The sequence below is a fragment of the Eriocheir sinensis genome, chromosome 25, assembly GCF_024679095.1.
Source record: "Eriocheir sinensis breed Jianghai 21 chromosome 25, ASM2467909v1, whole genome shotgun sequence".
Taxonomy (NCBI): Eukaryota; Metazoa; Arthropoda; class Malacostraca; order Decapoda; family Varunidae; genus Eriocheir; species Eriocheir sinensis.
In genome coordinates, this window is record NC_066533.1 from 881332 (window position 1) to 904782 (window position 23451).

The following is a 23451-nucleotide window of genomic DNA, read 5'->3' on the forward strand; positions in this document are numbered from 1 at the left end:
GAGGAGGAGGACGATGAGTGGGAGAATGAGAGAGAGGAGGGGGATGACGTCGAATGGGAAGGGAGAGAGGAGGAGGTGGCTGAGGTGGTGGCGGAGGTGGCGGAGGAGGTTTATATACTCCTCCTCTACCTCTACTCAAAACTGCTGCTGTTACAGCTGCTGGACGTTCATCCTCAAAATTCATTGTTTTTGAAATATTATCTCAATCTCTCATTCACAGCTTCCTGACTTTCAACATCTTTCTATTCTCATCCATAACTTCTTTTCTAAACCTACTTTTCCTTTCACCCACACAATTCTTGATCCCTTCCAACCATAATCAGCCACACCATTCCACACTCTTTCAGTCATCACAATAGCACATTCTTCCTTACCCCTGCCTCTATACTTCTCATCTATCCCCGTCCAAACAACCCCCCCAAGTACACCCTCCCACGTACCCTCTCTGCCATCAATCACACCAGTTCCTCGAATATGTGTTTCACTCACTCCTAACACATCCACTCTACCATTTACAAATTTTTCAATCATCACTCTCCTCTTTTCCTCATCACCTACCCCATTTACATTTATAGACACCAGTCTCGTACATTCCTTTCTCTTCTGCCGCCCTCACGCCATCGCTCCTGCCTCTAAAGACTCGATAAAAGTATTAGAGGCCACCAATGGGTGGTCAGTCCAATGTAAAGTTATGGAGACTTGCTCCTTGTCCAGTCTAAATGGATTAAAACAAAGCAGCTGACGGTCACTGCCCCCCCCCCCACCCCCCGTTGGTTCTACCCCGCAGGGTATAGTAACGGTGCGCACCACGTGAAGGTGAGGATGGGGTAGGCTACCTTCCCAGTCAGAGGGTAGCCGTATTGCTTCTCCCAATACCCAAACAAGGCTGTATGTATAAACAGCAAACCTTGCACCTCGGATAAACCATTATATATATATATATTTATATATATACATATATATATATATATATATATATATATATATATATATATATATATATATATATATATGTATATATATATATATATATATATATATATATATATATATATATATATATATATATATATATATATATATATATATATATATACGAGTATCTATATATATATATATATATATATATATATATCTATATATATATATATATAGATATATATATATATATATATATATATATATATATAATAGTGTGCCCAGATACCGTGTGTGTGTTTATATATATATATATATATATATATATATATATATATATGTATGTGCACAACTTTGCTCTCATCAATGATCTAGAGCAGCTGGTTCAGCACTCTGTATTCCTGAAGACCGGCCCAACATACTAAACGTCTTCCTTACGTCTAACCTTTCTGCTAACTCTGTCAAACTATTATCTCCGTTGGGCTCCTCCGATCACAATATTATATCTGTATCCTGTCCTATCGCTTCTGTATAGCCTCTGGACCCACCGAAGAGGCGATGCTTCTGGCATTTTACTTCAGCTCGGTGGAACGATCTGAGGATGTACTCTTCCGATTTTCCGTGTAATGATTACTGCTTCCAGGAGAGAGAGACCCCTCTGTGTGTGCCCAGCGCATCACAGAGGTGATTGTCTCTGGAACGGAGGCATACATTCCAGGTACTTTATTTATTTCTCATGCTAAAAAGCCTTGGTTTAATCACGCTTGTTCTCGTGCTGTCAAAGATAGAGAGACAGCTTACAAAAGGTACCAGAGCCTTCGAACTCCCGCTAACCATGATCTTTACATTTCCGCCTGGAGTCGTGCCAAATCTATTCTTCGACTTACCAAAAGCTCATTCAGCCATAGTAAATGTCAAAACCTTGCTTTCTCTAATTCTTCCAAAGACTTTTGGCACCTAGCCAAAAATATCTTCTCCAACTTCACTTCCTATTTTTTCCCTCCTCTTCTTAACCCTGACGGCAGCACCGCCGTCTCAAGGCTGGACTCTTCGCTCAAGCTTTCTGTAACAACTCCACTCTGGACGATTCTGGGCATATTCCTCCTACTCATCCCACCGCTGACTCCTTTATGCCTGTTATTAAGATTCTTAGGAATGATGTTTTCTATGCCCTCTCTGGGCTCAGCTCTCAGAAGGCTAATGGACCTGATGGAGTGCCTCCTAATGTCATTAAAAACTGTGCTTCCGTGCTGACACCCTGCCTGGTCAAACTCTTTCGCCTCTGCCTGTCAACATCTACCAGCTTCCAGCTGGAAATACGCCTTCATATAGCCTGTGCCTAAGAAGGGTGACCGTTCCAATCTTTCAAACTACCGCCCTATAGTTTTAATTCCTGTCTATCTACAGCTTTTGAACCAATCCTTAACCGGAAGATTCAAAAGCACCTTTCCACTTCTGACCTTTTATCTGATCGCCAGTATGGGTTCCGCAAAGGGCGTTTTACTGGCGATCTACTTACTCTCTTAAATGTTTCTCTCTTAAGGCGGACACACACTATATAATGCGGCATGTCTGGCGGCCGGAAAGTGGGCGGAGTTAGAGGCCTTAAGGCAGTGTGTGTGGGTGTAATTTGTGCGGCGCGGCCTCACGACACGGCCGGATGGCCTTCTGTTTATGTTTGAAATTCCATCCGGCGCGGCACTCCGCCTCACAGTGTGTGTCACCTTGCTGCACGGCCTTGAGGCGGGTATTATCTCAGAGCGACGCTGACACCCATGGTGTACACATTATTTACGCTGCACGATGTCTAACGTCTGGATAAATAGGGACTTTTGGATCTGTTTTATTGATCTGTACAAGTGCCATCCATGTTTGTGGAACATAAAACATAAACTGTGTTGCTGTTGTCGCTGCGGCGGTGGGGCTCAGAGTGACGGCCGCCGCCCGGTGTTCTGTAAGGCCGCCTCATAGTGTGTGTACTTCATCCGGCCGACGAGGCTCCGCCCACTTTCGGCCGCCGGACAGGCCGCATCGTATAGTGTATGTCCGCCTTTAACCGTTTCGGTGAAACTTTATCAGTTGCGCTAGACATATCGAAAGCCTTCGATAGAGTCTGGCGCAAGTCTTTGGTTTCTAAACTGCCCTATTTCGAATTCTATCCTTCTCTCTGTTTCTTTATCTCTAGTTTCCTTTTCGGCCGTTCTATCTCTGCTGTGTTAGACGGTTACTGTTCTTCACTTAAACCTATCAACAGTGGTGTTCAAGGGAGGAGAAGAACTGGCGGAGACGATACAGAACGCCCAACCTCGAGGAAGCTGATTTAGTAAGAGAGGAGATACGAAGTTTCCAGTTGAGATTTTGAGTTGCGGATAGACGGAGGATATTTAGTGTAGAAGAAGGTGACAACTGAGTGTTGTCGAAGAATAGGGGATATGTGTTTGGAAGATTGTGTCGAGTTGATAGGTTGAGAAACTGGGTTTTTGAGGCATTGTAGGACACAAGGTTCCTTTTACCCCAGTCGAAAACGATAGCAAGGTCTGAGGTTAAGCGTTCTGCAGCCTCCAATCTGCAGTCTTGTAATTTCTGTTGAGAGGGTCTTCTGTTGAAAGAAGTTGAATAATGCAGAGTGGAATCATCAGTGTATGAATGGATAGGACAGCTTGTTATGGAAAGAAGATCATTGATGAATAACAGGAAGAGAGTGGGTGATAGGACAGAGCCCTGTGGAACACCACTGTTGATTGGTTTAGGTTTAGGGGAAGAGCAGTGACAGTCTACCACAGCCGAGATAGAACGGCCGGAAAGGAAACTGGAGATAGAGGAACAGAGAGAGGGATAGAATACGAAAGAGGGCAGTTTAGAAAGCAAAGACTTGTGCCAGTCTCTATCGAAAGCTTTTGATATGTCTAGCGAAACTGAGAAAGTTTCACCGAAACGGCTAAAAGGCGATGACCAAGAGTCAGTTAAGAGATTGAAGAAGATCGCCAGTAGAACGCCCCTTGCGGAACCGATACTGGCGATCAGATAGATGGTAAGAAGTGGATAGGTGCTTTTCAATCTTCCGGTTAAGGATTGATTCAAAAGCTTTAGATAGGCAGGAAAGTAAAGCTATAGGGCGGTAGTTTGAGGAATTGGATCGGTCACTCTTTTTAGGCACAGGCTGTATGAAGGCAGGAATGAAAGGTAGATGTTGACAGGCAGAGGCGAAAGAGTTTGACCATGCAGGGTATCAGCACGGAGGCGCAGTTTTTAAGTACAATAGGAGGCACTACATCATGTCCATAAGCCTTCTGAAAGTTGAGGCCAGAGAGGCCATTGAAAACATCACTCTGAAGAATCTTAATAACAGGCATAAAGGAGTCAGAGGGGGGATGAGTAGGAGGAATATGCCCAGAATCGTCCAGAGTGGAGTTGTTACAGAAAGTTAAGATAGAAGAGTTCAGCCTTAGAGATAGATGAGACGGCGGTGCTGCCGTCTGGGTTAAGGAGAGGAGGAAAAGGTGAAGAGTGAAATTGTAGAAGATATTTTTGGCTAGGTGTCAGAAGTCACGGGAAGAATTAGAAAAAGCAAGGTTTTGATATTTTCTATTTATGAAATATGTTTTGGTAAGTCGAAGAATAGATTTGGCACAATTCAAGTCTGAAATATAAAGATCATGGTTAGCAGGAGTGTGAAGGCTCTGGTACCATTTGTGAGCTGCTTCTCTATCTTTGACAGGACGAGAACAAGCATGATTAAACCAAGGCTTTTTAGCATAAGGAGTAGGGAAAGTACTTGGAATGAATGTCTCCATTCCAGAGACAATCACCTCTGTAATGCGCTGGGCACACACAGAGGGGTCTCTATCCTGGAAGCAGTAATCTTTCTACGGGAAATCGGAAAGTACATCCTCAGGTCGTTCCACCGAGCTGAAGCAAAATGCCAGAAGCATCGCCTCTTCGGTGAATCCAGAGGATATACAGGAGCGATAGGACAGGATACAGATATAAGGTTGTGATCGGAGGAGCCCAATGGAGAGAACAGTTTGACAGAGTAAACTGAAGAGTTAGAGGTAATTAAGAGGTCTACTATGTTGGGCCGGTCTCCAAGGCGGTCGGGATTTGGTGCTGAACCAACTGCTCTAGGTCGATGAGGAGAGCAAAGTTGTAGGCTTGTTCACCAGGCTGATCAGTGAGAGAGGATGAAAGCCAAAGCTGGTGGTGAACATTGAAATCTCCCAAGATGGAAATTTCAGCGAAGGGAGAGTGGGTCAAGATATGCTCCACTTTAGAGTTCAATTAGTCAAAGAATTTAACATAGTTAGTAGAGTTAGGTGAGAGATACACAGCACAGATGTATTTAGTAATAGAATGACAATGAAGTCTTAGCCAGATGGTGGAAAATTCTGAAGAGTCAAGGTCGTGGGCACGAGAGCAAGTGATGTCGTTGCGCACGTAGACGCAACATTCAGTTTTGGATTGAAATTTAGGATAGAGACAGTAGGAGGGAACAGAGTAGAGATTGCTCCTAGTAGCCTCAGAGACCTGTGTTTCGGTAAGGAAGAGAAAGTGAGGTTTAAAGGAGAGATGGTGTTCCACAGAATGGAAATTAGAACGAAGACCGCGAATGTTGCAGAGATTGATAAAAAAGAGGTTCGAGAAGTTATCAAGACCCCAGGCGGGGACTCCGAGGCAGGGTGTAAGTGCGCCATTTTGAATTTTGAATTTTGGGAAAAGGTGTGTATGTTGTGTGAATGTAGTGTTGTGTGGATAGAGAGAGGATCTGTCTTTAGAGAGCATGCTGAACTACTCTCTGGTGTTGGTGAGACAATAGGGACACGGTTAGTGAGGACATGGGAAGGGTCTTTGGAGGGCTTCAGCACCCTCCTCACTTTCCATATATACTCACCGGGAGTGGCTTGCGCCCGTTTCGGTAGGTGTCTTCCTATCTCCTCCAGCAATATTACCTTCATTTCCTAAATTCCTTTTTTAAGCCTCCCATATGGAGTGACTTCTTACAGGATATAAATCATTCTTAATCTTTTCAGTATTATCATCCTCTTCTGAAGACCGATTTGAACGATTTGATCATTGATGTTTGTGTTACGCCATCTTTTAAAGGAATACTGACTCTTCCTCCTACTCCTCCTTGATGCATGCCTTCTCGCCCTAACCACTCTGTCTTCCCTTTGTGTGCACTGGAAGGGCAAGGGTTACGGAATGAGGGTCAAGGAGAGAGCTAGAGGGCGTGGTCACCTCTAAACTCCTCAGTATTCCATTTTTAGGCTTTATCAGCTTGGCTGTGATGGGAACGAACGGGTGATTTATAAGGCTTGCCTTCCGCAAAGCCACGCGTACTTTTGCCTGCCTCTCTCTCTCTCAGTAAATCGTAAAACAACTAACAACTCCATTTCTCGAGTTATAAAAAAAGACAATTTAAGGGTTCGTAACCTTAACGCTCGAAGCTTAAGTAATAAGATCGATGAATTGCAGTGCTTAACTAAAACTGAGGACTTTGATGTAATTGCCGTAACTGATACAGTTATTGACACCACTAATAATGAATTTTTTTTTTTAATATAATATAGATAACTTTATATTTTTCAATAAAGACCAAGTTAATCGTAGAGTCAAAAGTAGCTTACAGCCCGTTGATAAAACACCAAAGGACAGTAATGTAGAACACGTGAGCGTGATTACAAATACCGATCAATTTAAAATCAACATATCCGTCACTTATAGGCCTCCAGGACAATCACGTGAGGATGATGAAATAATGTATAACGTTTTGCAAAGAACACTCCGAAACAGTGATGCATTGATTTTGGGCGATTTTAATCTACCGCATATAGACTGGCAGACACTCACGGGATCCGAGGGGGAATGGCACAGGATGCTAGACTTCGTTGAAAATAACTGCCTTAGCCAAATGGTTAGTGAACCAACGCGCGATAATAATATTCTTGATCTTGTATTAGTAACCCAAGAGAACTTAGTTGACAATGTTAGCGTTGGCGAACACCTTGGATCATGCGATCATAGACTGGTGCGTCTCGACATAAAAGCTCAAACAAGGATTATAGACAATAAGATATTGGTTCCCAATTTCAAAAGAGCGGATTTTGAAAGAATAAGACAGTCATTAACGAACTTTCAATTAGTATCCAACATCGACTTCGAAGAATATTGGCAAGACTTTAAAGCTCGATTACTAACTGAACAAAATAAATCCGTGCAATCTTGTGAAAAGCATCGAAAAGTTAAAAATCCTCCGTGGTTTAATAATGAAATCAAACTTGCTCTCCAAAAGAGGAACTTGTTATTATAGGCAAAAGGAAACCGATAACTCTACCGAAAATAGTACACGGCACTACGAAGCAAGACGACAAGTCAAAAGTTTAATCAAACAGGCGAAACGGAGGTACGAAGTAAACATTGCAGTAAATTGCAAGTCAGATCCTAAAAGTTTTTTTAGCTATGTAAACAACAAAAAAGAGATTCGAAGTGGGATTGGCCCATTAACTGATAATTCGGGCAATATCGTGACAGACAGCCAACGCATAGCGAACACGTTAAATTCTTATTTCGCCTCGGTTTTTACTAATAATTCTACCGATACTGCTGCTGCTCCTAACACTATTGAAAATCCCAGTCATTCCCTCCCTGACTTTGAAATCAGTCAGATGAGGCTCTCAAAGCGCTGCAGTCACTTAAAAGTAACAAAAGTCCAGGACCCGATAAAATATATCCAAAATTACTTAAAGAAATATCAACAGAGATACTCAGACCTTTACCAATGCTGTTTAATATGTCTTTGCACCATGGTATCGTTCCTAGTGATTGGAAAATGGCTAACGTAACACCCATTTTAAAAAAAAGGCGACCGAAAATTACCGGATAATTACAGGCCAATCAGCTTAACTTCAATTATTGGTAAATTATTTGAGACAATTATTCGAGATAAAGTAGTTAACTACCTAGAGTGGAATTCGCTAATCCTGGACTCGCAGCATGGTTTCCGTAACAACAGATTTTGTTTATCGAATCTATTAACGTTCTATAACGAGCTTCTTGCAGTCTATGGTGTTTCTACATCAATTGATATTATTTATTTGGACTTCCAGAAGGCGTTTGATAAAGTTCCACACTACAAGTTGCTTCATAAAATCAAGGAAATATTCATTGGGGGTAAGCTTCACGAATGGATCAAGCACTGGCTAAGCAATAGAAAGCATAGAGTTGTAATAAATGGAGTGACCTCTGAGTGGATGCCAGTCACTCGTGGTGTCCCACAAGGCTCTGTCCTGGGACCCGTTCTCTTCGTCATTTACATCAACGACATTGACCTTGGTCTCAATAACTTCATTAGTAAATTTGCGGGCGACACGAAAATCGGCAATGCGGTACTTACAAAATGTGACAGGCGGAGCCTACAAGAAGATTTGCGTAATATATCAGATTGGTCAGTAAAATGGGAAATGCCTTTTAATATAAACAAGGGGCGTTCTACTGGTGATCTCCTAGCCTTCTTAACTGACTCTTGGTCATCCTCTCTTAGCCGTTTCGGTGAAACTTTTGCTATTGCGCTGGACATATCAAAAGCTTTTGATAGGGTCTGGCACAAATCTTTGCTTTCTAAACTACCCTCCTACGGTTTCTATCCTTCTCTCTGTACCTATATCTCCAGTTTCCTTTCTGACCGTTCTATTTCTGCCGTGGTAGACGGTCACTGTTCTTCCCCTAAATCTATTAACAGTGGTGTCCCACAGGGTTCTGTCCTATCTCCCACTCTTTTTCTGTTGTTCATTGATGATCTTCTTTCCAAAACGAACTGTCCTATCCATTCCTACGCCGATGATTCCACTCTGCATTACTCAACTTCTTTTAATAGAAGACCCACCCTTCAGGAACTTAACGACTCAAGGCTGGAGGCTGCAGAACGCTTAGCCTCAGACCTTACTTTTATTTCCGATTGGGGCAAGAAGAACCTGGTGTCCTTCAACGCCTCAAAAACACAGTTTCTCCACCTATCCACTCGACACAATCTTCCAAACAACTATCCCCTATTCTTTGACAACACCCAGCTATCACCTTCCTCAACACTAAACATCCTCGGTCTATCCTTAACTCAAAATCTCAACTGGAAACTTCATATCTCATCTCTTACTAAATCAGCTTCCTCGAGGCTGGGCGTTCTGTACCGTCTCCGCCAGTTCTTCTCCCCTGCACAGTTGCTGTCCACATACAGGGGCCTTGTCCGCCCTCGTATGGAGTATGCATCTCATGTGTGGGGGGGCTCCACTCACACAGCTCTTCTGGACAGAGTGGAGGCTAAGGCTCTTCGTCTCATCAGCTCTCCTCCTCATACTGATAGTCTTCTACCTCTTAAATTCCGCCGCAATGTTGCCTCTCTTTCTATCTTCTATCGATATTTCCACGCTGACTGCTCTTCTGAACTTGCTAACTGCATGCCTCCCCCCCTCCCGTGGCCCCGCTGCACTCGACTTTCTACTCATGCTCATCCCTATACTGTCCAAACCCCTTATGCAAGAGTTAACCAGCATCTTCACTCTTTCTTCCCAAACAACTATCCCCTATTCTTCGACAACACCCACCTATCACCTTCCTCAACACTAAACATCCTCGGTCTATCCTTAAATCAAAATCTCAACTGGAAACTTCATATCTCATCTCTTACTAAATCAGCTTCCTCGAGGCTGGGCGTTCTGTACCGTCTCCGCCAGTTCTTCTCCCCTGCACAGTTGCTGTCCATATACAGGGGCCTTGTCCGCCCTCGTATGGAGTATGCATCTCATGTGTGGGGGGCTCCTCACACAGCTCTTCTGGACAGAGTGAGGCAAAGGCTCTTCGTCTCATCAGCTCTCCTCCTCATACTGATAGTCTTCTACCTCTTAAATTCCGCCGCAATGTTGCCTCTCTTTCTATCTTCTATCGATATTTCCACGCTGACTGCTCTTCTGAACTTGCTAACTGCATGCCTCCCCCTCCTTGGCCCTGCTGCACTCGACTTTCTACTCATGCTCATCCCTATACTGTCCAAACCCATTATGCAAGAGTTAACCAGCATCTTCACTCTTTCATCCCTCACGCTGGTAAACTCTGGAACAATCTTCCTTCATCTGTATTTCCTCCTGCCTACGACTTGAACTCTTTCAAGAGGAGGGTATCAGGACACCTCTCCTCCCGAAACTGACTTATCTTTCGGCCACCTCTTTGGATTCTTTTTAGGAGCAGCGAGTAGCGGGCTTTTTTTTTATTAATGTTTACTTTTTTGTGCCCTTGAGCTGTCTCCTTTGCTGTAAAAAAAAAAAAAAAAAAAAAAACGCTGGTAAACTCTGGAACAATCTTCCTTCATCTGTATTTCCTCCTGCCTACGACTTGAACTCTTTCAAGAGGAGGGTATCAGGACACCTCCCCTCCTGTATTTGATCTTCCTTTCGGCCACCTCTTTTGTTTTACTTTAGGAGCAGCGAGTAGCGGGCTTTTTTTTTATTATTGTTTTATTTTTTTGTGCCCTTGAGCTGCCTCCTTTGTTGTAAAAAAAAAAAAAAAAAAAAACAAGTGCCAGATTCTGCAGGTTGGATCTCAAAATATAAAGAAGGATTATGAAATGTGCGGCGTTAAAATTAAAAGCGTTCACTCGGTCAAAGATCTTTGCGTCACAATCGCGTCTAACCTCAAGTTTTCCCAGCAGTGCAACGAGTCCATAAAAAAAAGCAAACAGGATGATGGGTTTGATTAAGATAATTTTTTTAATTCAAGAATAAAGATGTTGTACTACCTTTGTATAATAGTTTCGTCAGACCTTATTGGAGTATGCCGTGCAGTTTTAGTCTCCCCACCATGCGAAAGACATTGTTAAATTAGGTGTTCAGCGTAGAGCAACCAAAATGATTCCTTCATTACGAAACAAACCCTACGAGGAAAAGCTGTCACATCTAAACCTGTTTTCTCTTGAAAAACGCCACCTAAGAGGAAAACTGATCGAGTACTTTAAAATACTTAACGGTTTTACCAACGTGGATCCGACCAAGCTGTTTGTGATGGATGATTCGACGCGAACGAGAAATAATGGCGCTAAACTCAAATGTAGACAAGTTCATTCAGATTGCACAAAATTCTTCTTCACTAATGCTGTCGTTCGAGATTGGAACAGATTACCACCATCAGTGTAACTCGATTGCATCATTTAAAAATAATCTTGACCGCCATCTCCTCCATCTCAATGTTCACTAGGTCAGTTTCAACGTCATGGTGGCCGCATAACAACTGTCACTTAGGTTTAGGACAGACACCTAGTTTGGGCCTTAGGGCCTGTGTGGTCTGGTTATCTATGTAATTCTATGTAATTCTCTCTCTTCTCTCTCTCTCTCTCTCTCTCTCTCTCTCTCTCTCTCTCTCTCTCTCTCTCTCTCTCTCTCTCTCTCTCTCTCTCTCTCTCTCTCTCTCTCTCTCTCTCTCTCTCTCTCCGGCCACGCCTCCTTCATCATTATCTGTGTGTGTGTTATTGTTGTTGAGTTTCATGTCTTCAGAGAATTATGAATTATGGCATTTAACACTAGTATACATAAAAACTGTCCCTAACATATTTTATATCAGGGGTTCCCGACCGGGGGTCGCGGAGGATTTTCGGGGGGTCGCGAACCCTTGCTAGAAGCGGCTTGGGGAAATAATTTTTATGCCTATCGTTTCGAGGTAGTTTTCCGTTTTAATTCTGCTGGTGCTGTATGCTTCTACTGGTGAGTGCGAGAGGGAACATTAGGGGTATCTTTCAGGGGCATGTCAGGGTCGGTATGTTTTAAGATTGTTGTGTTAAATGTAAAACAGGCTGCTGATATCAAGGGGCTGCGTGAGCTGCTAGATTTTTGTTAAAGGTCACAAGGACAAATAGGTTGGGAACCACTGTTAGATAAAACAGGAAGAGCACACACACACACACACACACACACACACACACACACACACGTGCCCCTGACTTCACACGGTCAAGACACGGCTCGGCGCTCTCGCAGCAGCCCGGGGTCAGTCTGTTGGCCCCTGTTCCCCACTTCACTCCTTCCGTAGCTGTAAGCCCTCATCACTCCACTAACAAGGACCACACCTGCTAAAGTTGAACAGTGTACGTACGCAACAGTGACCATCCTGTACATATAAGAGTGACATACGTGTGTACGTGCGTGCTACAGCTGCCAGTGTTGAATAACGTGCGCCCCAGCCACCCATCGCTACCGCCCTTGTGACTTGCTTAAACTAGGGCGAGGGAGCGGCCACCCTCCGAAGGACGTTATTACACGCCTGAAAAACATCTAACTCTTCTGCAATCGAAGCAGAAGGAGAGGCAGACGAGTGACGAGAAACATCCCTGTCATCATTACGAGAGTGAGTAAGAACAAACCAGTGGCGGAGAAGGAGTACAAACATTTTGAGGTGCTGCGAGCGTGGTATAGACTGCCCTCCTTACTCCTCTCCAATGTGACCTCCCTCAGCAACAAGATCGAGGAATTAATGGTGACGGTCAGGTCCACTGGTGCTGGTGTGATGGCCATCACGGAGGCGTGGCAAATAGTTCCTGAGATCTGCAACATCGATAACTATGAACTATTTCCAGAGCTGGGCGCGTTACTGGATATCGGGTAGTCCGGTACCGCTCCTCCGCACCTCGAAACACATATAGTCCGTACCTGTACTTCCGCGCCTAAATTTTTTTCACTCGTTCCGGTACCGCACCTCCGGTACCGTACCCAAAACTATTAAAGCGCGCCTGAAAAATCTAGTCCGTACCTTAAAAAAAAGAAATACAAGGCAATACTGCAGCAGCATTATTATTATCATTATTATTATTATTATTATTACCATTATTTTTGTTATCATTATTGTCATTTTAACGCATAGAATCTCCACCACCTGAAGTAAAGTAACTACTTTTACACTCATCATAATTATCATACCTCAGTACACATGCAACACCGGGCCGTAAATCTGAATGAGTGACGTCACTCAAGTGGCGGGAAAACATGCCCTGCAGCACAGACCGCGTAAACGACCGGAAGTATTACTGCAGAGCGCGGAGGTACGGAGGTACGGACTTAAAATACTGCCGTTCCGCACCTGTTACTTCCGCACTTTTGAAAAACTTTCCGCACTTCGGACCTCCGCACCTCGTTTAAAGGTCCGCAGGTCCGGAGGAGCGGAGGTGCGGACAGAGGTACGGAAGTGCCCAGCTCTGACTATTTCATCATCTCAGGACTAATAGAAGAGGAGGGGGAGTGGCCCTGTACTGCCGCTCCGACCTCACTCCTTCACACCATCAGGTCGACACCCCCGAGGGAGTGGAGGCCCTGTGGGTGAGGGTCACACCTGTCCGCCATCCTCGCCACACTGTCTCCATCATCTACTGTGCGGCATACCACACCCCCCGCGCGCCCACTGCACAGCTGCTGGTTGACCACATCATCGACATAGCTGACGCTCTTCGAGTGAGATTCCCCTCTGCCAAGTTGGTCATCTGTGGGGATTTTAACCGCCTAGACGTCAACGACACGATGGACCAACTGAATCTCACTCAGGTCGTTAATTTCCCCACCCACCTACAAGCTACTCTCGACCTCATCATGACCGACCTGAGCCAGCAGTACTCACCCCCCCAGCCTCTCCCCCCCATGGGACGCAGCGGCCACCTGTCAGTCCTGTGGGAACCGGTTCACACCACCTCACTGCCTCAGTCATCCTCCGCCAGGTCATTCAGGCCCCTGACTGACTCGGCATTCAGACGGTTCGCAGTGGATTACGCAACACCCCTGGACTGAAGTGACAAATGAGCCAGACGTCAACCACAAATGGGAGCAATACCAGCACACTATTACCAGCGCCTACCACACCTTCCTCCCCATCAAGACGTTCCCAGTCCATCCATCTGACGCCCCCTGGATCAACCCCACCGTCAAGAGGCTCCTCTCGCAGAGAAACAGGGCCCACAACACAGACCCTGCCAGCTAGAGACTGCTCAGGAACAGAGTCATCAGGAGATCAGAACCGCCAGAGCAAACTATTATCCTGAAAAAATACACCATCTTAAACAGGCCAACAACAGACAGTGGTATCACAAGGTCAGGTCTCTTTGTGGACTCGGCAAACACTCACCCTCCTTCCCCTGCACTTCACATTTATCACCTGACCGAGCGGCCGAGGAGATAAATACCCATTTCGCGGGTATCTGTCAAAGCCTCCCAAAACTTGATCTCACCGCCCTCCCCACATACCTATCATCCCCCTCCCGACCCCCCTCCGTCCAGGAGGTTGACGTTTTCAATAAATTAAAGAAATTAAGGACGCACAGATCTACCACGCCCACTGACCTCCCAATCAAAATCTATAAGGAATTTGCCCCTGAACTTGCCGCCCCCATTTGCTCCGCAATAAATGCTTCACTTGAACAAAACACTTGCCCTAGCGACTGGAGAACTTCCTTTGTCACTCTCATCCCCAAAATTTCCAGCCCACAGTCCCTTAATGACCTAAGGCCAATCGCCATCACGCCCATTCCCAGCCTCATTTGTGAAGATTTTATTTTTAACTGGGCTTATGATGATATTAGTAACCTCATAGACATCCAACAATTTGGCAACAAGAAGCGCTCCTCCGCCACTCATTGCCTGGTCAGCTTTCTAGATTTCATACACAGCCACCTGGACAAACGAGACACCTCCCTTGCCCTTGCTTTTGTCGACTTCAGAAAAGCATTTGACCTTGTAGACCACACTGTTGTCATTACTAAGGCCATTGAGCTGGGGCTTCACCCTAATATTGTATCGTGGCTGACTGATTTCCTCAGCGCACGCTAGCAAATAGTTCGCTCCCAGGGCTCGGTCTCCCCTCCTCTTGAGCTGACGTGTGGCGTCCCGCAAGGGACTAAAATTGGTCCGCTTTGCTTCTTGGTGCTCATTAACGACTCTCTCATGGACACACCGCATCGCTGGAAATATGTTGACGACAGCACCTTGGGCGTCCCCGTCAACAACAGGGATCCAGACTATGCACCTCTTCAAGCGTAGCTCGACAACCTTCAGGCATGGACGGTTGACAACAGTGCCACTATCAACCACACCAAGACCATGGTGATGCACGTCTGCATGTCCAAGAGAGATGTGCCACCTCCGCTGCTGTCTATTGGCTCACACCACCTCCAGGTTGTCCAGTCCACCAAACTACTCGGCATCACTGTGGACAACCAGCTCAACTGGAAGCTCCACGTCTCCAACACCGTCGGAGCAGCCTCCTACAAGCTGTACATGCTGCGTAGACTCAGTGCTGGGGGGCATGCGTAGACTCAGGACGACGCTGGGGGGGCCTGCTGAGCTGTGCAGTATTTACTCATCATTCATACTGCCAAAGGGGTAGGCGGTGGCCGAAGTGATAGCGTACTGGACCCACATTCGCCGCGTGATGGACGACGCGGGTTCGAATCCTCACGCTACCACTCGGATTTTTCAGTCACCGCCGAGTGGCTTAAAACTACCCACATGCTGTCCTGAAGACCACCCATCAACCCGGACTCTAGAGGAAGCCGTCCAAGCGAATCAAGAACGAGTTCCGGGGGGCAGCATGAGCCAATGCAAGATGGCGCCACTATAAACACTCGCCTGCGCCAGAACGGGCTGGGCCGACCATCAGGCCCCACCTGGAAGAAGCCTTGGGCCGACCATCAGGCCCCACCGGGAAGATGCCTACCGGCGCAATAAGCAACAACGTAAAAAAAAAAAAAAAAATAAATAAATAAAATGCCTCCCCGGCGTGGTCATCGTCCCTTACCCTGACCCAACAACAGCAGCTTGAGAGGGTTCAAAAGAGGGCATTCAGGGTGATTTTAGGCCCTGACTACCGCACCTACGACAATGCCCTGACCACCCAGTCTCCCGAGGCTCTCTGACAGGCACCAGGACGCCCTCAGAAAATTCGGAATCTTCCTGCTTCACCATCCTCGCCACCGCCACCTCCTGCCACCCGACGCCCTTCCCCCCACTCGCTTCACCAGACACCACAACATACTCAACCCCTTCAGAGCGCCGCGAACCGAGGATGCTGCCGTGGAGGCGCTCGGAGCCGTCTTTGTCATCCCAGACAGAGGCGAGCTTGTGGGAGCGTCTCAGCCTCCTACCCGTGCAAGCGGTAAGTGCCATACCATTGGCTGGTAGTTGGGAGAATAAGACGAGAGTATGGTGACGACAAACAAAAATGTGCTAAGGTAAACAGTCGCCAATAACTGGAGGATGTTAAAGACAGATAAGTTTTTAGGTATGTAAGTAGACGTAAAGAATAAGAAAACAAACAAAGATGTGAGACAGGAACATGTTTATTTAAATCGGCGCGTCGGGAAGAGGGAACAATAGGATGAAATGGAGTGGAATGTGACCATGGAAATATAAAGAAAAGGATATATATACAAAAAGAAAGGGAGAAAAAGAGACCCTTCTTCGATTGCATGAAGAGAATAAGAAAAGACAGAGAGATGGGGCAGACAGACATGTGATTAGAGATAAAAAGATAAGTAAGGGAGGGAATGAGAGGGGAAGGGAAACAGAAATGTCATCATAGACAGAATAGGAATAGAGAGAATATGACTAGGAATAGGAAAATGAATAGGAGAATAGGAAATGACAGAGAGATGTGGTACATGTCATAAGAGAAGAAAGTTAAGTAAGGGAAGGAATGGGAGGGAAAGAGAAAATACGAATATCATCATTCATATAAATAGAGTAAGAAACAAATACTACTACTACCACTACTACTACTACTACTACTACTAATAATAATAATAATAATAATAATAATGTAGTGACTCGCCTGCTGCGGAAAGCCCCCAAAACCTACTCAGTTAAGGCCCAGTCACACTGAAGGCCAAGTCACACTGACTTTACGACCTACTGACGACCTCCAGCGACCTGCAGGTCGCGGGGGGTCTCTCATGGTCGTGCGTGCGATCGTCATGTGTCTCCGTCTGCCGTGCGACCGAAAAGGTCGGCTGGAGGTTTATGGTGCTGCTCTAAAACCTTCAGCCGACCTCTCAGGTCGCTGCCGGTCGTAAAAAAGGTTGCCGTCCGGTGGCCTGGACGGCAAGCGGACTGCCATCGGTGGCCGACAGGTGACCATTAACTGTTGAACGGCGACCGGATGGCAAGCGGATGCCGTCTGGTTGACGTCAAATAGTAGGAGGTCGCTGATGTTCGCCGTCCACTTTTCATCTGTCATTGGCCGTGGTCGATGTCCGGCCTTCCACCACACGGCGAGTTGTGCGGCGACCGGTGGTAGGTCAAACCACCCTTGCCCGGAAATGAGGTACATTACTGAGCAGTGATGTCCCACGACCCTCAGCCCGTCCAAGCTCCGCCCCGACTCAACATACTCCACAGGTCAAACACACGGGCAAATGTGTATGGGTCACCTCTGCCTAACCAAAATAAATTACTGCAGGACATGAAGTGCACAGCAGTAACAATGAGAGTCTGTGGAGCTATTGGCCTTTATCCATTTCAAAAAGAACTGTTAATTTCATCTTCTGCTCTGTCCAGGGTGATGGAAATGCATTATAACGAATATATAATGTAACATACATACTAATAACAGGTTAAACCAAAATTGTTTGGAGCATTTTTTGCATGTCTGCGGCACATAGGGGCGGGGGAGGGCACAAATATCCGTCTTTTGCTGCAATGAGGCACAGAATACTTTCATTACCTTTATAAGAAACTATTTTTTCATATATAATTTATTTTACAGAATTAAGAATGAAAAATTTGTAATATAACTGGGTGATAATATTACTGTAACACGTCAGCTGCAGGTCGTTAAGGGAGGTCGCTGTTCTCATTGCGACAGGACGCGTACTGGTCCTTGCCTGTCGGTCACCGGTCGGCGTATGGGGGGCGTCTTGGCCTAACTCCAGGTGTGAGGACAAGGTGTGAATCTTACCATGGTCGCCGTACGCCCACCCACTGGACGGACACAGGACGGACACTAAAGACCACCGGTAGCCGTTCGGTCGAACGACTACTTTACCACCAATGTGGTCGGGGAGCGGTAGATGTGAATCGCAGCATTTTGCTGTCGCGGGTGGTCGTTAGCAGGTCGTAAACTCAGTGTGACTGTAGTTTTAGCCAGACTGGAAAAGGAGAGGCTTCTCATCTAGCCGGTCACGGTTTCGATCCCCGGTGTCGGAAATCCTTTCCGGGTCTGGCTTAATCTTTCGTGCTTCGTGACACGAAGAGGTCGTGTGCATGTATGGGAAAGTGAAATAGAGGACGTTACACTCCTACTACATCTAAAATTAATAATAATAATATTATGACAAATTAATAATATTGATTATAATAATAATGACAGGGAGGCGGTGGCGTCCGGGAGGACGCAGGTTCCCGTCCCGCCCACCGCCACAAGCTGGGATTTTTCAGTCACCGCCGAGTGACCTAAGACTACCCATTGGTTGTCTTAGGCCAACCCGGACTCTAGATTCTTTCACTAAGAGAGGATCAAAGATGAGCTCCGGGTGACAGCATGAGCCAAGCAAGATGGCGCCACTATTAAGACTTACCTGCACCATAACGGGCTAGGGCCGATCAGCAGGCCCCACCAAGAAAGCCTACCGGCGCCATGGGCAGAAAAGTAAAAATACAATAATAATAATAATAGCATTGATAATATTAACAATATTGATGATGCTGAAAATACTCACATCTGTAGCAGGTGTAGGGCACGGTGGAGGTGAAGGAGGAGAGGAAAGTCCATGTGGAGGAAGAACGAGCATTCTTTATGAAAAACTTGCCTGAAAGAAAAATTAAATAGAAATGATAATAATTTGGTGACTCTCTCTCTCTCTCTCTCTCTCTCTCTCTCTCTCTCTCTCTCTCTCTCTCTCTCTCTCTCTCTCTCTCTCTCTCTCAATCGACTTACCCTTATCCTCAGTATCATCACTAGGAAAAGTGCTGTCAGCCCTCTCAAATACGTTATCCACAGCCGTCTCTTGTTTGTCTGGAGTTGGGGTTTCTTCATTGGCACCAGCGGCGGCGTTTTCTCTCCTTTCCTTGGCTGCTGTAGTGTCGTTGTTGGCGTCATGGTCCACCCCTTCGCTCCCTGCCTCCTGATTGGCGGCCGGAGAGCACAGGAGCGCCACCAACAATAGTAAGGCGCCGAATGGATGCAACGCCTGGGAAAGGAAGATGAATATGTAGAAGAGAGAGAGAGAGAGAGAGAGAGAGAGAGAGAGAGAGAGAGAGAAAGGCAGTCAGACAGGCATAACAAGTAGGCTATATACGCAAGTAGGCTATATACGCAGAGACTGGCAGAGAGAAAGAACACAAATATAATAATCCAGTAATCCTTCTCACATCCGACATAACAAAGCCATCGGACCATCCGGAGACGGACGAAATCCGGATGCGGAACATTGTCCTGACAGACCCCTCCGACATAACACGGACAGTGAATGGCAACCCTCCCATACTTTCGGCAATGTTCCTTTGTCTCTAGGCTGCAGTATTTAGACATTAAAACACACATACGAATATCCAGCATAACGGCAGACACTAGGAAACAATGCATGAACAGCAAAATACATCAATAGAGTACAGAAGATGGTGAAGGTTGCAAATATATATATATATATATATATATATATATATATATATATATATATATATATATATATATATATATATATATATATATATATATATATATATATATATATATATATACTGTGTTCGGTAAGAAGCTGACCTCCATTTTTGCTCAGCTTCTTCTTTTAGGATTTACCCCCTAAAAAGGGGGAACGGGCCTTTGTCTAGCGACGGCCCGTCGCTACGGAACGTCCAGATACGAGAGGGATTCCTTTACAACACGCTGGAGTAATCCTAAATCATTTTTTGGAGTGTGTGTGTGTGTGTGTGTGTGTGTGTGTGTGTGTGTGTAAACGAACTGAATAACGTATTTTTCAAGTATTAGATGTGATTTATTATCCTATCAGCGTGGTATCATGTCTTGTAGTCAGGGTCAATTAACAAGATTAACCTGCAGGTGAATATTAAATAGGTAAAAACTTTGATGCATCCTGTATAGGTTATCTATAGTTATGTTTCGTAATGCTGTCAAGTAGTTTAGTGATATTTTGTGTATTGAGAAAATAATAAATGGACCTCATCTCTCTCTCTCTCTCTCTCTCTCTCTCTCTCTCTCTCTCTCTCTCTCTCTCTCTCTCTCTCTCTCTCTCTCTCTCTCTCTCTCTCTCTTACTGTCATTTTTGCAACTTTATTTGAGGTGCTTGTGACTTCATCCACTTATATATAATGCCTAAGAAACAGGAGGAGGAGGAAGAAGAAGTGAACAAGAGTGTCCCGTAGTAATATAAGCCACTAGTCAAAAATAGTCTAGGAAAGAATATAAGATAAATCGATTTTCATACACAAAAGTACAGTTTCAGTCTATGTGTACAGAGAAAGAGAGAGAGAAAGGAAGGTCGGCAGTGTTCCTTGTCACCACAATACGCAGTGTAAATAACACAGTAATTTTGGTAACACCGAGTTGTTAAATATAAAAATTCGTTATATCCGAGGGCGCAGAAAGGTACAAGGTATTGTACAACTTGTAGCAAAAAGATGTTGTTCACAGTTATAAGAACATAAGAAGGTAAGGAGTCTGCAAGAGGCCGGTTGGCCTATACAAGGCAGCTCCTGTACGCTCAACCCCACCTTACCTCACCATCTATGGCTTTATCTAACCTCTTCTTGAATGTATCTATGGTATTAGCACCCACAACATGGCTCCCAAGCCTATTCCATTCGTCCACCACGCTATTGGTGAACCAATTCTTGCCTATGTCTTTGTTGAATCTGAATTTGTCTAACTTAAAACCATTGCCACGCGTCCTACCTGGCTCTTTTACTCTCAAAATCTTATTGACATCCCCTTTATTAAAGTCCTTCATCCATTTATAGACTTCGATCAAGTCTCCTAGCAACCTTCGCCTTTCTAGCGAGTGTAGATTGAACTGCTTCAGCCTTTCTTCATAAGGCAAGTTTCTCACCCCCTGAATCATCTTTGTCATCCTCCTCTGTACAGATTCTAACATCTTGATATCCATTCTATTGTAGGGGGACCAGAACTGAACTGCATAATCGAGATGAGGTCTAACTAGTGCTAAGTAAAGTTTGAGGATGACTTCAGCGCTCCTATTGCTTACGCTCCTTGAGATGAAATCCAGTACTCTGTTGGCCCGATTTTTAGCCTGAATCCATTGAGCCCTAGGACGGAGGTCAGCGCTCACTAGGACTCCTAAGTCTCTCTCACGCCCAGACCTGCTTAGAGGAGTGTCATTTAACATCCGCTGCGACTGGTACGGATTTCGCCTTCACTGGTATCCTGGAAACACATGGTAAAAGGTCTTTCTCTGCCCCTGTAGTGGATAGTGGAGTGTTTCCCATGTGGTATTGGTGTGCTGGTTATCCCCTCCCAAGGTGCATGACTTTACATTTTTCTCCACTGAATTGTAGCAGCCACTTTTTGTTCAATTCCTGTAGCTTGGTGATGTTTTCTCGTAGGAAATCCGCATCCAAAAGGTTAAGGAGTAATTGTGTGAGGGGTTATTCCTACCTACACTCAAAATGCTACACTTCCCGACATTGAATTCCATCTGCCATTTCCCCGCCCAATCATATAGTCTGTCAAGCTCATCCTGGAGAACGGTAGCGTCCCTGTCTGATTGGATTACTCTACCGATCTTGGTATCATCTGCGAACTTACTGACATCACTACTAATTCCTGTGTCCAAGTCATTGATGTAAATAATAAAAAGCAGTGGACCCAGCACCGACCCTTGAGGGACTCCACTCGTAACACTGCCCCATTCAGATTTATTACCATTGATTTGCACACTCTGCTTCCTACCACTAAGCCACGCCCTGATCCAGTTCAAAATTTTACCATCTACGCCGTGAGCCTGTAATTTTAGTAATAGCCGGTGATGAGGGACTTTGTCGAACGCTTTACTAAAATCTAAATATAATATGTCATAGTTTTCATCTCGGTCAACCGCCTCGATTACTTTAGTGTAGAAGGACAACAGGTTAGTAAGGCAAGACCTACCCTTTGTGAACCCATGCCGTGCATCATGAATTAAATTATGCTTTTCTAGATGGTCCCGATTGCTCCCGGCTATAATTGACTCCAACATCTTTCCTACAACTGATGTTAAGCTAATTGGGCAATAATTTGAGGTGGCTGACTTGTCTCCCTTTTTGAAAATGGGCGTCACATTAGCTACTTTCCATTGATTGGGCACATACCCAACATTTACCGACATCTTAAAGATATCGGTAAGAGGGCCACTAAGGACTTCCTTACACTCTTTCAGAACCCTTGGGAATACTTCGTCTGGGCCCGGCGATTTGTTTTTCTTCAACCCACCAATCTCATCCTGGACTACTTGCTTAGTGATGATCACATCCCTCAACGTGTTCTCTCCGCCCTCATATATTTGAACTCTCTCCGGAATGGTTGTTAGATTTTCCTGCGTGAAAACTGAGAGGAAATGGTCATTCATCATTTGACTCATATCTCCTCCATTCTCAACGAGCTCACCCGTGGTTTTTTTCAACGGTCCAATTCTATCCCTTGTTTTCGTTCTGTACAATTTGAAGAACCCCTTGGGATCGCTCTTGGCCTCGTTGGCAACCCTAATGTCATAGTTTATTTTTGCTAGGCGGGTGTTCTCCTTCACCGACCTGGCTAGCTCAACATACCTACCCCTGAGGTGGATTTCTCCGTTCTTTATTTTCCTATAAATTCCTCTCTTCAAACCAATCTCATGTTTGTGTCTGCGGGTCATCCATTTGGGGTCGTTATTTTCCTTCCTACGTGCTTGGTAAGGGATATGCTGTCTCTGACCCGCTGCAATTAATCTAACTAAATTATTGTAGGTCATTTCTACATGGTTCCCCTGTCTTTCCGGTTCCAGCCCTGAGATCTGGCCCTCATCCAGCCTTAGGGTTCCCCAATTTACCTCCTCAAGGTGTCTTCTGAGCCCCTCATAATGAGCTCTTCTAATGTCAGGCACCAACGCAGGGTTGAGTTCATGGGTCACCGCCCAGTCTAATTTAAACCTAATTTCCTTGTGATCACTGCCACCTAATTCTCCCCCAACATCTAGCTCGCTGATCATATTCTCGGTGTTAGTTAAGACCAAGTCTAGAATGTTGTTACCCCTGGTGGGCTCAGTTGCTGTCTGCTTGAGAAAATTATCTTGTATTACTTTCAGAAATCCCTCAGATTCTAGATCACCCGCCACGCCTTCCCAGTCTATATTCCTATAGTTAAAATCCCCCATTATGCAGACATTTTTGCTCCTGCTCGCCCTACCTGACTCTTGCAGTAATATATCAGTGTCCTGCCTGTTAAGGTTGGGTGACCTGTAAAGAACCCCTAGAATTAGTTTGTCTTTCCCTTTGTGGACGTCCACCCAAACTGATTCTGAGTCGCCATTTGTTTGAA

At 45.2% G+C, this 23451-nt stretch overlaps 1 protein-coding gene across 1 annotated transcript in view; it reads right to left on the reverse strand.

Annotated features, from left to right (window-relative positions):
• Positions 1–19379, reverse strand: part of LOC127003612 (uncharacterized) — a 30162-nt gene extending 10783 nt beyond the window's left edge. Inside the window, exons 1-2 of the mRNA XM_050870518.1 lie at positions 19296–19379; positions 18862–19114 (exon numbers count right to left, since the gene is read on the reverse strand). Of these exons, the coding sequence (XP_050726475.1) occupies positions 18862–19114; positions 19296–19379 (337 nt within the window). The remainder of the gene's footprint in view (positions 1–18861; positions 19115–19295) is intronic.
• Positions 19380–23451: the final 4072 nt, after the last annotated feature.